At 44.5% G+C, this 17252-nt stretch overlaps 1 protein-coding gene across 1 annotated transcript; it reads left to right on the top strand.

Moving 5' to 3' along the window:
* The first annotated feature begins 380 nt into the window (after positions 1 to 380).
* LOC123756306 (uncharacterized) lies at positions 381 to 4084 on the top strand. Its single transcript, XM_045739371.1, has 4 exons — positions 381 to 523; positions 1399 to 1557; positions 1939 to 3134; positions 3348 to 4084. Exons 1-4 carry the CDS (start codon positions 381 to 383, stop codon positions 4082 to 4084), a joined length of 2235 nt encoding a protein of 744 aa, XP_045595327.1.
* Positions 4085 to 17252: the final 13168 nt, after the last annotated feature.

The raw sequence follows: 17252 nt of genomic DNA, 5'->3' as shown, positions 1-17252 counted from the left end.
TTGGTATTTCGTTATATCGTTTACTGTGCTTTGTATTCTCTGCTTAACGAGTGCCCGGAGTCCTAACGCGTGGGTACGTTTAATAGCTGTAAGCCGGTTGTACGAGAGTATTCAGGAACACCGGGAAGCGAAGGACAAACTTGGCAAAATAATATAAGGTGTGCAACTTTTTAGTTGAATGAACGCGAAAAGATCGGAAGATATGGAAGAGACTTTCTACATTCGTAGAGATTCAAATGTGTGCCATTTTCGGATGAATTATACGATAGCACACTGAAAGAAAACTGCACTATAGACAAGAAATCCAGAATCTATTGACTACATCTCCGGCTGGGCATGAAGCTTAAGGTATAAGTTTCTCAAGATAAATGCACCGAGAAATGATAAAACTCAACACATCTCCGAAGCGTACCAAGCCAGCCTCTCGAAGCGAGGAATCTGAAGTATCAATTTCTGGGTCGGGTGACGGTGGCGGCTCCCACTCCGTCTGCGTCATGCGGCCTCGTGTCTCTGAGAGCTATTTGTCAGCCGGCAGGGGAGGCGTTGGGACCCCGGCACGCGTCTCCTCAATAACCAGGGTCGACCTGGGCCAACCCTGACAGCTGCACCTGATAGAACCATCCCCAGTACCTACTCAGATATTCCAAACTCACCCTAGACTACCTTCAACATTTTTAGAATGTATGTGCTGATATTTATGAGGTAATGTTGAATTTTGTTTACTTTTGTGCCGAATTATGATAGCCTAAGAAGAGCAGAAAGTAAAGTTTATAGCTGAGTGTTCCCGCGATATATTAGCGTCGTACCCAAAAGACTTATCCAACAGTATATCACCACAAGATCAGTTTTTGCCTCCAGTCAGAAGATTAAACGGGCTTCTGAAACCAAAATTTATAGAGGAAATTTTCATGCGTAGATTGGATCCTTGAGAGAAAATGAAACCCTCCAAAATACACGTCTCGTTGTGAGCATTACCAAACCGCCTTGACGCTGCTTAGGTTGCCAAGCTTTTCATCTATGAAAGATTGAGGTGTTGGTGGGAGGGAGGGAAGAGAGGGGGCCTCATTCCATCTCCTTGGGAAGTTCAGGGCGAATGACGTGGATTTATGGCGAAATCGACGTTGACAATGTCGACAGGAGTACGAAAATCGTGGTGAATTGCAAATGTGGTTCTGATGTTTAAAAATGGAGGCAGATCCCGGAATCTATCGTTCAGTTAGCGTAATGTCTACTGTATGGACCTTGCTAGAAACCGCAAAAATGGACCGAAAAAAACATTTGTTTACATCTTAAATAATACTACTATTAATAATAATAATGAAGGATTCACAACCAGGGCTTACTAAGGGCCGGTCAAGTTGATCAAATTTACTTGAATTCTTTCCTATGATATTTCAGGCAGTTGATAACGCAAAGGACTGCAACATTCTCCGCTTTGACTTTAGCAGAGCCTGTGATTCACCGCCTCATTAGAGACTCATCAAAATTAAAGGCACATCGTATTAGGAATTGGATTAAGACTTGGTTATTTCAAAGAAGGTCCGGGTGGGAACAGTTGTGAGTAGAGTGCCTCAAGGCTCTCTCCTGGAACCTCTGTTGTTTATAATATATATAGATGATTTAAGCACAAGATTCAGCAGCATATCTGAGAATTTGCCTAGGATAAAAAATGAAGTGTAAGATAAATGCGGAAGACTCAAAATCTCCTCAAGACGATCTAGATAAGTTTATAAAATGAAGGAAAGCTTGGAAGATGCAGAATAATACTGAAAAAGTGGGCTCTGAGCCAAGATAATGATAATAGAATTACCAAATACCTGATGGACAATGTTGAAATTTTGAAATCGAAATGCTAAAATGATTTGGAATTTATGGTTAGTAGGGATAAGCCAAACAATCAAAATAAAATGTGAAACGGATTCTCCAATTAATTTCCAGAAGCATTAACAGTATGACAGGACGATGCCTCTCATGTCCTCCTGTACTTGTCGGGCTCGATTTAGACATACATAATCACTCGACCTCCAGTTCTGTTCTTACTCGACCTCCAATTCTACCCTCACTCAATCTACAGTTCTACCCTTACTCGACCTCCAGTTCTACCCCTCACTCGACCTCCAGTTCTACCCTCACTCGACCTTTAGTTCTACCCTCACTCGACCTACAGTTCATCTCCTCACTCGACCTCCAGTTCTACCCCTCAGTCGACCTCCAGTTTTACCCCTCACTCGACCTTCAGTTCTACCCTCACTCGACCTCCAGTTGTACCCCCTCACTCGACCTCCAGTTGTACCCCCTCACTCGACCTCCAGTTCCACCCTCACTCGACTTCCAGTTCTCCCCCTCACTCGACCTCAAGTTCTACCCTCACTCGACCTCCAGTTCTACCCCTCACTCGACCTCCAGTTCTACCCCTCACTCGACCTCCAGTTCTACCCTGACTCGACCTCCAGTTCTTCCCCCTCACTTGAACTCCAGTTCCACCCTCACTCGACCTCCAGTTCTACCCCTCACTCGACATCCAGTTCTACTCTCACTCGACCTCCAGTTCTACCCTCACTCGACCTCCAGTTCTACCCTTAATCGACCTCCAGTTCTACCCTCACTCGACCTCCAGTTCTACCCTTACTCGACCTCCAGTTCTACACCTCACTCGAACTCGAGTTCTACTCCAACTGGACCTACAGTTCTAGCCCCTTCAATCTTCAGTTCTACCCTCACTGGACCTCCATTTCTACCCTCACTCGACCTCCAGTTCTACCCTCACTCGACCTCCAGTTCTACCCCTCAGTGGACTTCCAGTTTTCTGTGGACTTCTTCTACTCGACTTCCAGTTCTACCCTCACTGGACCTCCATTTCTACCCCCTCTCGACCTCCAGCTCTACCCTCACTCGAACTCTCGCTCTATCCCTCACTCGTCTTCCAGTTCTGTTCTTACTCGACCTCCAGTTCTACCCTCACTCCACCTCCAGTTCTACCCTCACTCGATCTCCAGTTCTACTCTCACTCAACCTCCAGTTTAACCCTCTCTCGAACTCCAGTTCTACCCCTCACTCGACCTCCAGTTCTATCCTCACTCAACCTCCAGTTCTACCGTTACTCGACCTTCAGTTCTACCCTAAATTGACCTCCAGTTCTACCCTCACTTGACCTCCACTTCTACCCCTCACTCGACCTCCAGTTCTACCCTAAATTGACCTCCAGTTCTACCCTCACTTGACCTCCACTTCTACCCCTCACTCGACCTCCAGTTCTACTCCTACTCGATCTCCAGTTCTACCCTCACTCGAGCTCTATAGTTCTACCCCTCACTCGATCTTCCGTTCTATCCTCACTCTTCCTCCAGATCTACCCTCACTCGACCTCCAGTTCTACCCTTCAGTCGAGCTCCAGTTCTACCTCTCACTCGACCTCCAGTTCTACCCTCAATCGATCTCCAGTTCTACCCATACTCGAGCTCCAATTCTATCCTCTCTCGACCTCCAGTTCTACCCTCACTCGACCTCTAGTTCTACCCTTACTCAACCTCCAGTTCTACCCTCACTCGACCTCCAGTTCTACCCTCACTCGACCTCCAGTTCTACCCATCACTCAACTTCCAGTTCAACCCTCACTCAACCTCCAGTTCTACCCGTAACTCAACCTCCAGTTCTACCCTCACTCAACCTCCAGTTCTACCCATCACTCAACCTCCAGTTTTACCTTCACTCGACCTCCAGTTCTACCCTCAATCGACCTCCAGTTCTACTCTTACTCGACCTCCAGTTCTACCCTCACTCGATCTCCAGTTCTACCTTCACTCGACCACCAATTCTACTCTTACTGGACCTCCAGTTCTACCCTAACTCGACCTTCAGTTCTACCCTCATTCGACCTCCAATTCTATCCCTCAGGCGACCACCAGTTCTACCCTCACTCGACCTCCAATTCTACCCTCACTCGACCTCCAATTCTACCCTCACTAGACCGCCGCATTTCAATTTTCTCCTGCACCCTCTTGAATCTCTGAATCTTTCAACTAAGATACAGAACGTGCGCGGGGAAGTATTGTTTAGGAAGTCTTGTGCTCCCCATCCTTCATAAACTTGTTCAACGGCAGTATTTGGCTGTTGATGTGTATTCTAAATCGCAAGGCAATTTTGAAATAGTTAATATATGTATAAGGAATAGTAAAACCTAATAGAATTTCTTAATTGCCAAAGTCTTACAAATTCTTTCAGAATGTAAGAAAATACTTTTCCATATTCATTCATATTCAATGTCAATGTGTTACAAATATTAATAAAATATTACTATAGGCTTTCGGGTTTATGTTAAACATCTTTGAAATATATAGTAATATATAAAGTTAAGACTGAAAACTTCGTCTGTGTAAATATGTTCAACAGCGCTGAGCATTTCTCTCTCACATTAACAATTGCTTTACTCAGAAACTCACTATTTCCAAGTATCATGAAGTTACTCCAGCGAGCGAGACACAGCACCGAATATTTCTCAACGGACACATAATGGCTGAAGTTTGGTGCTGCTAATTAGTGCGTCAGGCAGTTTACGTGAAGTAGTAACAACGGTTTAGCCCAGTTTATGAATCACAGGGAACACATTGATAAAGGTATTACAGCTGTGGATTTAACTTTTTGACTTATTTTTGTTTTTTACCCAATCGTCATAAAAGGTATGTTTTAGAGATATAATTTAGAATATAGATTGTGTCTGATTCTGTCTCTTTTTCTTACTGTATGTCTGTCTTTGTCTTTCTGTATGTGTCTCTATACATATTTATCTCTGTCTCTTTGAGCGTCTATATGCCTCTTGTCTTTCTGGCTCGGTCTATGTCCCTCTGTCTCTGTTCCTTTCCCTCTGTCCCTCTGTCTCTTTTCCTTTGTCCTTGGCCGTCAGACTAAACTAAAAAGTGTGAAAAAAAACATTGAAGAGTTAATGTTTAAACTTTCCTCGACATTAAAGAAAAAACATAAGAAATATTAAGATGATTCGTGTTAGAATCATTAATATTACCCTTTTGGTCATATTCAACAACATGTTTACAGGAAAGACTACTACTAACAATATATATATATATATATATATATATATATATATATATATATATATATATATATATATATATATATATATGCAACAATGATCACAAAAACACTGATCCAAGTATGCAGAATAACCACATATGAAAAATAGAAAATGCTACTTTGATTCTTTGATTTTTGATAGAAAATGCTACTTTGATTCAAAGTAGAAAATGATTCTACTTTGCTCTGATGAAGGCGAATTAGCCGAAAACGCGTTAAGCATTTTTTATTTTTCATATGTGGTTATTCTGCATATATATATATATATATATATGTCGTACCTAGTAGCCAGAACTCACTTTTCAGCTTACTATGCAAGGCCCGATTTGCCTAATAAGCCAAGTTTTCATGAATTAATTGTTTTTCGACTACCTAACCTACCTAACCTAACCTAACCTACCTTTTTCGGCTACCTAACCTAACCTAACCTATAAAGATAGGTTAGGTTAGGTTAGGTAGGGTTGGTTAGGTTCGGTCATATATCTACGTTAATTTTAACTCCAATAAAAAAAAATTGACCTCATACATAATGAAATGGGTAGCTTTATCATTTCATAAGAAAAAAATTAGAGAAAATATATTAATTCAGGAAAACTTGGCTTATTAGGCAAATCGGGCCTTGCATAGTAGGCCAAAAAGTGCGTTCTGGCTACTAGGTACGACATATATATATATATATATATATATATATATATTATTAAATATGACCGAAAAAGTAAGATTAATAATTCTAACACGAATTTTCTCAATCTTTCGTACATTACGCTTCACTGTTGGAGGTAAATTAAAAATCAATTCTCCAAAATTCATTTTTATTTCTAGTCTGACGCGACACGGGCGCGTTTCGTAAAACTTATTACATTTTCAAAGACTTTAGTTCACAAATACACAACTGAATAGAACTTACGTATCTCCGATTTTATATCTACATTTGAGTGAGGTGGAAGGGGTGATGTGGCATTAACACAAGACAGAACAAAATGTGGTATTAATAGGGTATTAATTTCATCAACACAAGACAGAACAAGGGTATTAATAGGGTATTAATTTCATCAACACAAGACAGAACACGAAACAATGGATATTGAATAGAAGTGTTTGTAGAAAGCCTATTGGTCCATATTTCTTGATGCTTCTATATTGGAGCGGAGTCTTGAGGTGGGTAGAATATAGTTGTGCAATAATTGGCTGTTGATTGCTGGTGTTGACTTCTTGATGTGTAGTGCCTCGCAAACGTCAAGCCGCCTGCTATCGCTGTATCTATCGATGATTTCTGTGTTGTTTACTAGGATTTCTCTGGCGATGGTTTGGTTGTGGGAAGAGATTATATGTTCCTTAATGGAGCCCTGTTGCTTATGCATCGTTAAACGCCTAGAAAGAGATGTTGTTGTCTTGCCTATATACTGGGTTTTTTGGAGCTTACAGTCCCCAAGTGGGCATTTGAAGGCATAGACGACGTTAGTCTCTTTTAAAGCGTTCTGTTTTGTGTCTGGAGAGTTTCTCATGAGTAGGCTGGCCGTTTTTCTGGTTTTATAGTAAATCGTCAGTTGTATCCTCTGATTTTTGTCTGTAGGGATAACGTTTCTATTAACAATATCTTTCAGGACCCTTTCCTCCGTTTTATGAGCTGTGGAAAAGAAGTTCCTGTAAAATAGTCTACTAGGGGGTATAGGTGTTGTGTTAGTTGTCTCTTCAGAGGTTGCATGGCTTTTCACTTTCCTTCTTATGATGTCTTCGACGAAACCATTGGAGAAGCCGTTATTGACTAGGACCTGCCTTACCCTACAGAGTTCTTCGTCGACTTGCTTCCATTCTGAGCTGTGGCTGAGGGCACGGTCGACATATGCGTTAACAACACTCCTCTTGTACCTGTCTGGGCAGTCGCTGTTGGCATTTAGGCACATTCCTATGTTTGTTTCCTTAGTGTAGACTGCAGTGTGGAAACCTCCGCCCTTTTCCATGACTGTTACATCTAGAAAGGGCAGCTTCCCATCCTTTTCCATCTCGTAAGTGAAACGCAGCACGGAACTCTGCTCAAATGCCTCCTTCAGCTCCTGCAGATGTCTGACATCAGGTACCTGTGTAAAAATGTCGTCAACATACCTGCAGTATATGGCCGGTTTCAAGTTCATGTCGACTAAGACTTTTTGCTCGATGGTACCCATGTAGAAGTTTGCAAACAGGACACCTAGGGGAGAACCCATGGCGACCCCATCTACTTGCTTATACATGTGCCCATCCGGGCTCAAGAAGGGTGCCTCTTTAGTACAAGCTTGGAGTAGTTTCCTCAGAATATTTTCTGGTATGTCAAGAGGAGTACAGGCTGGATCACGATACACTCTGTCGGCTATCATTCCGATTGTCTCGTCCACAGGTACGTTGGTAAACAGCGATTCTACGTCCAACGAGGCTCTTATCCCTGTGGCCCGTGTGCCCCGCAGTAAGTCAACAAATTCCTTTGGAGACTTCAGGCTGAAGGCGCAAGGAACATAAGGAGTCAGCAGGCCGTTGAGTCGCTTCGCCAGTCTGTACGTGGGTGTGGGTATCTGGCTAATGATTGGCCGAAGTGGGTTTCGAGGCTTGTGCGTCTTGACATTTCCATACGCATATCCAGGTTTATATTCCCCAATTTTATTTGGGGAATATAAACCAGGTTTATATTCCCCAATTATATTTGGGGAATATAAACCTGGATATGCGTATGGAAATGTCAAGACGCACAAGCCTGGAAACCCACTTCGGCCAATCATTAGCCAGATACCCACACCCACGTACAGACTGGCGAAGCGACTCAACGGCCTGCTGACTCCTTACGTTGGTAAACAGCGATTCTACGTCCAACGAGGCTCTTATCCCTGTGGCCCGTGTGCCCCGCAGTAAGTCAACAAACTCCTTTGGAGACTTCAGGCTGAAGGCGCAAGGAACATAAGGAGTCAGCAGGCCGTTGAGTCGCTTCGCCAGTCTGTACGTGGGTGTGGGTATCTGGCTAATGATTGGCCGAAGTGGGTTTCCAGGCTTGTGCGTCTTGACATTTCCATACGCATATCCAGGTTTATATTCCCCAATTTTATTTGGGGAATATAAACCAGGTTTATATTCCCCAATTATATTTGGGGAATATAAACCTGGATATGCGTATGGAAATGTCAAGACGCACAAGCCTGGAAACCCACTTCGGCCAATCATTAGCCAGATACCCACACCCACGTACAGACTGGCGAAGCGACTCAACGGCCTGCTGACTCCTTATGTTCCTTGCGCCTTCAGCCTGAAGTCTCCAAAGGAATTTGTTGACTTACTGCGGGGCACACGGGCCACAGGGATAAGAGCCTCGTTGGACGTAGAATCGCTGTTTACCAACGTACCTGTGGACGAGACAATCGGAATGATAGCCGACAGAGTGTATCGTGATCCAGCCTGTGCTCCTCTTGACATACCAGAAAATATTCTGAGGAAACTACTCCAAGCTTGTACTAAAGAGGCACCCTTCTTGAGCTCGGATGAGCACATGTATAAGCAAGTAGATGGGGTCGCCATGGGTTCTCCCCTAGGTGTCCTGTTTGCAAACTTCTACATGGGTACCATCGAGCAAAAAGTCTTAGTCGACATGAACTTGAAACCGGCCATATACTGCAGGTATGTTGACGACATTTTTACACAGGTACCTGATGTCAGACATCTGCAGGAGCTGAAGGAGGCATTTGAGCAGAGTTCCGTGCTGCGTTTCACTTACGAGATGGAAAAGGATGGGAAGCTGCCCTTTCTAGATGTAACAGTCATGGAAAAGGGCGGAGGTTTCCACACTGCAGTCTACACTAAGGAAACAAACATAGGAATGTGCCTAAATGCCAACAGCGACTGCCCAGACAGGTACAAGAGGAGTGTTGTTAACGCATATGTCGACCGTGCCCTCAGCCACAGCTCAGAATGGAAGCAAGTCGACGAAGAACTCTGTAGGGTAAGGCAGGTCCTAGTCAATAACGGCTTCTCCAATGGTTTCGTCGAAGACATCATAAGAAGGAAAGTGAAAAGCCATGCAACCTCTGAAGAGACAACTAACACAACACCTATACCCCCTAGTAGACTATTTTACAGGAACTTCTTTTCCACAGCTCATAAAACGGAGGAAAGGGTCCTGAAAGATATTGTTAATAGAAACGTTATCCCTACAGACAAAAATCAGAGGATACAACTGACGATTTACTATAAAACCAGAAAAACGGCCAGCCTACTCATGAGAAACTCTCCAGACACAAAACAGAACGCTTTAAAAGAGACTAACGTCGTCTATGCCTTCAAATGCCCACTTGGGGACTGTAAGCTCCAAAAAACCCAGTATATAGGCAAGACAACAACATCTCTTTCTAGGCGTTTAACGATGCATAAGCAACAGGGCTCCATTAAGGAACATATAATCTCTTCCCACAACCAAACCATCGCCAGAGAAATCCTAGTAAACAACACAGAAATCATCGATAGATACAGCGATAGCAGGCGGCTTGACGTTTGCGAGGCACTACACATCAAGAAGTCAACACCAGCAATCAACAGCCAATTATTGCACAACTATATTCTACCCACCTCAAGACTCCGCTCCAATATAGAAGCATCAAGAAATATGGACCAATAGGCTTTCTACAAACACTTCTATTCAATATCCATTGTTTCGTGTTCTGTCTTGTGTTGATGAAATTAATACCCTATTAATACCCTTGTTCTGTCTTGTGTTGATGAAATTAATACCCTATTAATACCACATTTTGTTCTGTCTTGTGTTAATGCCACATCACCCCTTCCACCTCACTCAAATGTAGATATAAAATCGGAGATACGTAAGTTCTATTCAGTTGTGTATTTGTGAACTAAAGTCTTTGAAAATGTAATAAGTTTTACGAAACGCGCCCGTGTCGCGTCAGACTAGAAATAAAAATGAATTTTGGAGAATTGATTTTTAATTTACCTCCAACAGTGAAGCGTAATGTACGAAAGATTGAGAAAATTCGTGTTAGAATTATTAATCTTACTTTTTCGGTCATATTTAATAATATATGTCTACAGGAAAGACTGCTACCAAAATATACTAATATATATATATATATATATATATATATATATATATATATATATATATATATATATATATATATATATATATATATATATATATATATATGTATATATATGACCGAACCTAACTAACCCTACCTAACCTAGGGTTCATGAGGTCTCTTTATGAAGCGAGACCGTCCCTCTCGCTTCAGACTCCCCCGACTAGTTCAATCCCCAACCGTCAGAATGGTTGGGCACCAATTGGACGGTCGGGTGCTACTACTACTATTCCTTCCAACCATCCCATCCAAAATCCTTATCCTGATCCCTTCCTGGTGCTATATAGTCGAAAATGCCTTGGCGCTTTCTCCTGAGAGTTCCCTTCTTTTCCAATAGTTGTGCTGCCAGATTAGTAGAATCTCGCTTTGGATGCCTAGAGAATTAGACTATTACTCATACCAGCCTCTTGCCCAAGGATACCAAGGAAGGAGTAATGATAGTATAATCAAGTTTAACCGAATTTACTGTAATTAACAATCATACAGGACCCTTTAAAATAACAAACAATAAATCTCGCAATATATTTGACTGTACTGAGATCTAAATTTGAATTTACCACAGCCTCTTCCGGCTTCGCTCCTAGGAGCCTCGTCTATAAAGTTTGTACACAATTACTCTCTGTAATCCTTCCCTCAGTAAAACATTCCAAAGCCTCTCATCTTATCTTCTAATGTAACAATTCCCAGTTACTCGTGTGCCTGACAGATATACCACGCCTCCTTAAGCTCGTTGTTTCGAGTATCTGCAGTAAATGTGTCTCCCTGCTCGAGTGTCCCAGCAGCGGCTCAGATGTTCTCAGATGACCAGCTAATTCCCCCACTCAGACCTTGGAGCACAAGCTCCTCGTTGCACGCTCACAGTCATGCACAGCTACACCTCTAACATTTGCAATCAACATACCTACATTCTGCAGTATTACACTGAAATAATCGTTTTGGTGATTGTTAAATTAATCGGACATCCCTGGCGGTCAAAATCGTCCAGGACAATTTACTTAAATTCTCCACGGACAGTTTTGTTTTCCGGAGAAAGGGAAAGTAGATGTCCAACCACTAGACAATACCGACTCCAGCAATGGCGAGATCCAAATGGGGCAGTTCAGGTTTAAACCTCCCTTCTTGTACTCCTGTAACTTCTGGGCCATAATCAAGCACGTTCTGCTTTGCGTTGATACATCACATTCTCGCTAGCAGTAACAGCAGTTCTAATAGGCCGACTTGATCTAATTAGAAACCCAGTAATTACCAATCAGTGACTACGGGGAAGCGAGGTCTAGCTCTCTATTCCCCGCCAACCAGCCTTGTTTTACCTGTTGCGTTAAAGCTTCACCATTCTAACGTTCAAAATCTTTGTCGACCCTGTCCTTGAAGTTGTGAATGGAGGTGTCTTTCATAGCCTTTTCTCTTATTGCATTCCATTTGTTGACCACCCGTACAGGACACCATTACTTTTCTGTTACATTTCTTCAACTCATTTGAGTTTCCAGCTTCATTTGTGTCCTCGTGTCCTTCTGTCTCTCAGCTTAAAGAGACTGTCCTTGTCCACCTTGTCCATTCCACTCAATAACTTGCACCTTCTTATCATATCTCCATTTCCAACCTGTTCTCGCAAATTTAATAAGTCAATATTGACTTATTAAATATGTGCATAGGTGACATACTTAACATAATAGATACCCTTAAAAAGATTCATAGAAAACACCGACCTTACCTAACCTTGTTAGTATCTTAAGATAAGCATCTTATTGCTTCGTAATTACAATTATTACCTAACCTATAATAGGTATAGGTTAACTAATAATTGTAATTACGAAGCAATAAGATGCTTATCTTAAGATATTAACAAGGTTAGGTAAGGTCGGTGTTTTCTATAAATCTTTTAAAGGGTATCTATTATGTTTAGTATATCACCTATGCACGTAGTTAATAAGTCAATATTGACTTTACGAATTTGCGAGAACGGGTTGCCATTTCATCTGTCCTCATGTTGTAGGGTTCAGTTCCTTCAGCCTGTCCCCATAACTTAACCTTCTAAGCTCTGGCACCAATCTATTGGCAAATGTCTGCACTTTTTCAATTCTAGTTTTACGCTTCACAAGGTAAGGATTCCAAGCAGGAGCTGCATATTCCAATACTAGTCTGACAAAAGCTGTGTAGATTGCTTTGAATGCGTCCTAATTTAGGTTTCTAAAAGACGTTCTAATGTTGGGCAGCGTCCCATATGCTGCCGATGTCAACCTGCCTGTGTGTGCCTCTGGTGTTATGAGATGGAATTATATATCCACTCCCAAACCTCTTTTTCTTTCAGATTCCTGCAATTGCTTTTCATTAATGGTGGAAACACCGTCTGGTCTTCTTTCTCCATTCCCTATCTTCATTACCTTGCACTTAATAGGATTGAACTGAAGCAGCTATTTGTTTGTTCACTTCTGGAGTTTCTAAAGGTTTTCGTGTAACATTCTGCAATCCTCCTCTGTTTTTACATTCCTCATTATCTTAGCATCGTCTTCAAATATTGACGTGCACAAGCTCCCTCCCTCGGGTAAATGAGTAGCATATATATGGCAGTGGCAACAGTGTTTGGTTTCGCCGGAGTTAAATAAAGTTCAATTCTGGCAGGAGTCACTTCTATAAAAAATTACTTGAACAATCGACAGAACTCTAACTAGTGGAAATCTAACAAATATCTACCTAGTACACTGTCGCCATAATTATAATAAAATTAATCAATATATATTCGTATAAAATAAATGAGGAAGACATCCGCTATGACACTGGTACTGAGAAAGACAACTCGGACTAGAACTTGGCACCTGAGGCAAGGGCAAACAAGGGCATCAGGGCATCACAGATATAATTGGAGGATCTTTAAAGTTTGGCCAAAACCCCTCTACCCCCCTCCCCCACCCTTCCCCGAATCGAATTTAGTTTGGTGTTCTAGAACCATGACGCAACACTTAGGCAACATACTCTGAACTGCTCATCCAGACGTCTACTCTTCAACTGCAGCCTCCCTCTTTCTTCCATGTTGAAGTGTCAGTCCAGTCTACTGTCTAAATCTCTGTTTTCTTGTTCATTGGTGTTCCTCAGGTTAATTGTCTCTCTAGAATTTTCTACATATATCGTTAATGTGACCCACTGTTATATGTTATCAATAAGTAGGTGATCATTTCTCACACACAGCTTGTATATCTGTAACATCACCAGTTATGTCAACGACACATGATAAAAAACATTACCATAAAACCGTCAGCAAATTTTAGATATGCTAACTTAACCGTATTAACAAGATTCATAAATGTAAAAGTCTACCTTCACTGTGTACATGAGCAACACAGTCATTAAAAGAATAATTTGAATGTATATAAAACCTTTAATAGCTCACTAAACCTTCAAAACCTCTGTTTTTAATTCACTTTCTACAAGCAACCCATTCTTTTAACTATCGGTCCTCAGATGCTTCGGTCCCCAGCGTACAAAGTAAATGGTACTAAGGAAAGTAGTGACTCACAGGTATCCATGTTTTCAGTGAGTAGATTGATTAGGTTAGGTGGGTGGCTTGTGGTTCTGAATTTTTGCAGGATTTACTCCTCTGTCGCCAGAGGGTGTGGACGTCGGGCTCTGGCTGCCTGTAGCTGTTTGTCGCTGCTTAGTGGTGATTGCCCGTTGGTATGGAGCGCCTGCTGGCTGGGGCGGTGGTTAGCAATATGGCAGCTGCTGGTGGTGGCTGCATCCGCCGTGTAAATACTCTCCGTTTTAATTTTTCTGCTGCGGTGGATTGGGAGCATGTGGCGGTTGCGCTTTTGGATGCATTCGACTTCAAGATTCCGGATCTCCTCGGCCTCGAGAAGTTTACCCCAACTCGTGTGGCGGTTACGTCTTCCACGTCACCTAGTTATGTGCAGTGTGTGAAGCGTTCGAATGAGCAGACGGTTCCCCTCCCTGGTAAAGCTTTATCGGTGGCCGTCTCTGATCCGTGGGGCCCCCCTGACCTTCGTGAGTGTGCACAGGGTGCCAGAGACTTTTCCCGAGGCGGAGCTCACCTCGGTGTTTGCGAGGTTTAGTACGGTGCTGCGTCATTGTTACAACGTTTTGAGGGCCGGGCGGCTGCGGGGTCTCCGCTTGGGAACTCGTACGCTGCAGATGCGTCTCACGGGGTCCATCCCTTCCAAGGTTTTATGTTGTGGTGTTTAACCTCTGTGTTTTCTATCATGGTCAGGTCCGCACATGCTTCCGGTGCGGGGAGGAAGGCCACGACGCTGCCTGGTGTGATGTTCCTCACATGGAGGCCACTTCTGTTCGGGAGGAGGATTTTCCCCCCGTGGGTGTGTGGACTCCCCTCCCCCCCGGAAGGTCCTCGTCCTAGGGGCTTGCCTGGTGGTGTATCTGCTGCGAATGTGCCTGCTGTTCCGTCTGCGCCTGTGGTGTCTCCTGTGCTGGCTTCGGTGGTGGACGTGGCTGCCCCAGCTTCACGTCTTCAGCTTCCGGTGGAGGTGGAAGTGCATCCAGTTCCTGGTGCTTCCGTGGTGGATGAGGGTGGTGGTGTGGGTGTGGTGCCGGTGCCTCCCGTTGAGGGGGGGGGTATGCTTCTTGCAGATGGTAGTGTCGTCGTCTCCCCGAAGGTTATCCTCGGTGATGGCGCCGTTCCTGATGACTGTGTTGCACGTCCACCTTCTCCTGGCGGTGTGCTCCGTGAGGGGGCTTTGTGCTCCCCTGCTCCTCACCAGAAGTGCACTTCGGAGAGGGGGGGGGCCGCTCGCGCTGTAAGGAGCCCCCTGGCAAGTGGGTTGAGGCTTCGTGAGGCTTGGCCTCGGATGGTGCCCCCCCCCCTTCTAATTCTAATTCCTGAGGAATCCGGAGGTGATGTGGTGCCTGGTAGTAGCGAGCTTTCCTTGGCGACAGTGGGCGTGAGTGGGAGCTGGGCGGTGGCGGCGCGGTCTCGGCAAACTTCCCCGGGTGATGCTGGCACTGTTCGCTTCCTGAAGTGTCTGAGGCCCACAGTTTCTGTGGATTCCTCCTCTGTGGAGTGGCGGACGGTTGACCCTTGCGTTGCAGACGCTGCCTCTGTGGTGGGTGCCGGTGTGTCCCCTGGTGGGCCTGTTGGGTTAAGGGGGTTCTCGGGTTTCAATGGTGCCTGCTATTGTTTGTGTATCTTTCAATGTACGTGGTCTGAATGCGCTTGCAGTCCAGTTGGGCCTTGTGGATGTGCTTCGGGAGCAGCGTGTGGATGTGGCTCTGATCCAGGAGCACAAAGATTGGGATGTGTCTGTTCTGCAGGGGTTGTGTGCTGATTTCCATTTTGTGTTGAACCCGCCAAGGACATCCTTTGGGGGGACGCTCATGTTATTTTCGCAGAGGGCATCTGTTTCCATGCTTCACACGGAAATGGATAAAGATGGGCGGATCTTGTTTGTGCGGGCAGAGTATTTGGGGGTTGTGATTTCGTTCTTGATAGTGTAGCCACATCTGGACTGGCGCATCATTGGGGCCAGGAGCTATTTTTTCGGACGGGGCTTCTGCCCTTCCTGCAGCATGATACAAGAGATTTGATCTTTGGTGGGGATTTTAATTGTGTCATGAGTGTGCGGGATAGTTCTAGTCCCCACCCGCAGAATGTTTTGGCCTCTTTGCGTGAGGTTTTGCATTCATGCGGGTTTCGCAATGCTGCTGTTTTGTGTGGCAGCCCGCTGGAGTATACCTTCACTGCGTGTGGGACGTGTTTTGGGTTAGATTGGTTCTATGTTTCTGTTGGGGAGTGTTCTGTGTTGGACTTTCACATGGCCCCGGTGGCTTTTTCTGATCATTGTTTGGTGGTGGTCCGGGTTGGTGTCCGGAGTCACGTGCGTGTGGGTCCAGGATGGTGGAAACTTAATTGTCGATTGTTACGTTGTCCACGTATTTTTGCGCAGTTTCGGGTCTGGTGGGTTGGGATCCTTGCCCAGAGGGTTGCCTTCTCTTCTCTCTTCGTTTGGTGGGAGTGGTGTAAGGTGGAGTGTCGGAAGTTTTTTGGCGTTGTTGCTAAGCGGGAGGCGGCTGGGCGGTTTGGCTTGCTGCAGTTGCTTCAGGCACAAATGTCTAGTTTGTGTGTGCGGTTGAATGATGGGGTTGACTGCTTTGGGAAGATTTCAGAGTGTAAGGAGCATATTTGTGGTTTGCATATGGAGTTGGCTGATGGTGTTCGGGTGCGTGCTCGTGTGGCTGAGCGTGTGGATGGAGAGAGGCTCTCCCCATTGCTTTTAGGCGGGAGAAGGCTGTGAGAGATTCCGTTCTTCTTAACCTTCGTCGACCTGATGATTCTGTTCTTTCTGACATGGAGGGGGTTCTGCTTTACGTGCGGCGGAAGTTGGAGGCGCTCTATGGGGCGGTGCATGGGAATGATGTGCTCGCGGATTATTTTTTGGATGGATGTGCCCCTGGTCTATCGGAGGCGGAGTGTACCCGGTTGGTACGGGATATTTCGTTGGGGAAACTCCTGTATGTGGTCCGGTTGTTTCGTTCGGGGAAGGTGCCGATGCAGATGGCCTTCCCGTTGAGTTCCATATTACCTTTTGGGATGTGTTGGGGGAGGTTCTGTTGAAGGTGGTGCAGGCTTGTCTGCAGGTGGATGCCCTGCCTGACTCCTATTGTGACGGGATCGTGCGGCTGCTCCCGAAGCTGGGCGATTTTCAGTTTTTTTCGAATTGGAGGCCTATTACGCTCTTGAATGTTGATTATAAGATTTTGTTTAAGGTTTTAGCTCTTCGCTGTCGCGGTGTCGTTGCGTCGGTGGTCTCTGTGGAGCAGTTTTGTGGTGTTCCTGGTCGTGTCCTTGTGAATTACAATTCTTTGATTCGTGACGTGCTTCTGTACGCAATCAAATATCGCCTTTTGTTGGTGATGATCAGCTTGGACTGATCGAAGGCCTTTAATCAGGTGTTGTTGGTGTTTGTGTTCTATGCAACAATGCGGTTTGGGTTTCCATCGATGTTTGTGGATTGGGTGTGCATGTTGTATGCCAGGTGTCGCACTCGCATTTGTGTGAATGGGTTTTTTAGTTCCTTTTTTCCGTTTCGCCGT

This window comes from Procambarus clarkii, chromosome 25 (genome assembly GCF_040958095.1).
Source record: "Procambarus clarkii isolate CNS0578487 chromosome 25, FALCON_Pclarkii_2.0, whole genome shotgun sequence".
Lineage (NCBI taxonomy): Eukaryota > Metazoa > Arthropoda > Malacostraca > Decapoda > Cambaridae > Procambarus > Procambarus clarkii.
The sequence above is the reverse complement of the archived record's forward strand: the minus strand, read 5'-3'. Positions and strand labels throughout refer to the sequence as shown.

Excerpts from the sequence above, each read along its gene's own strand:
- LOC123756306 (XM_045739371.1), top strand. The coding sequence starts at position 381 with ATGATAAAACTCAACACATCTCCGAAGCGTACCAAGCCAGCCTCTCGA. Across the intron at positions 1,558-1,938 it reads AGGTCCGGGTGGGAACAGTT|AAGCATTAACAGTATGACAG; the intron begins GTGAGTAGAGTG and ends ATTAATTTCCAG. Across the intron at positions 3,135-3,347 it reads CTACCCTAAATTGACCTCCA|ATCTACCCTCACTCGACCTC; the intron begins GTTCTACCCTCA and ends CTCTTCCTCCAG.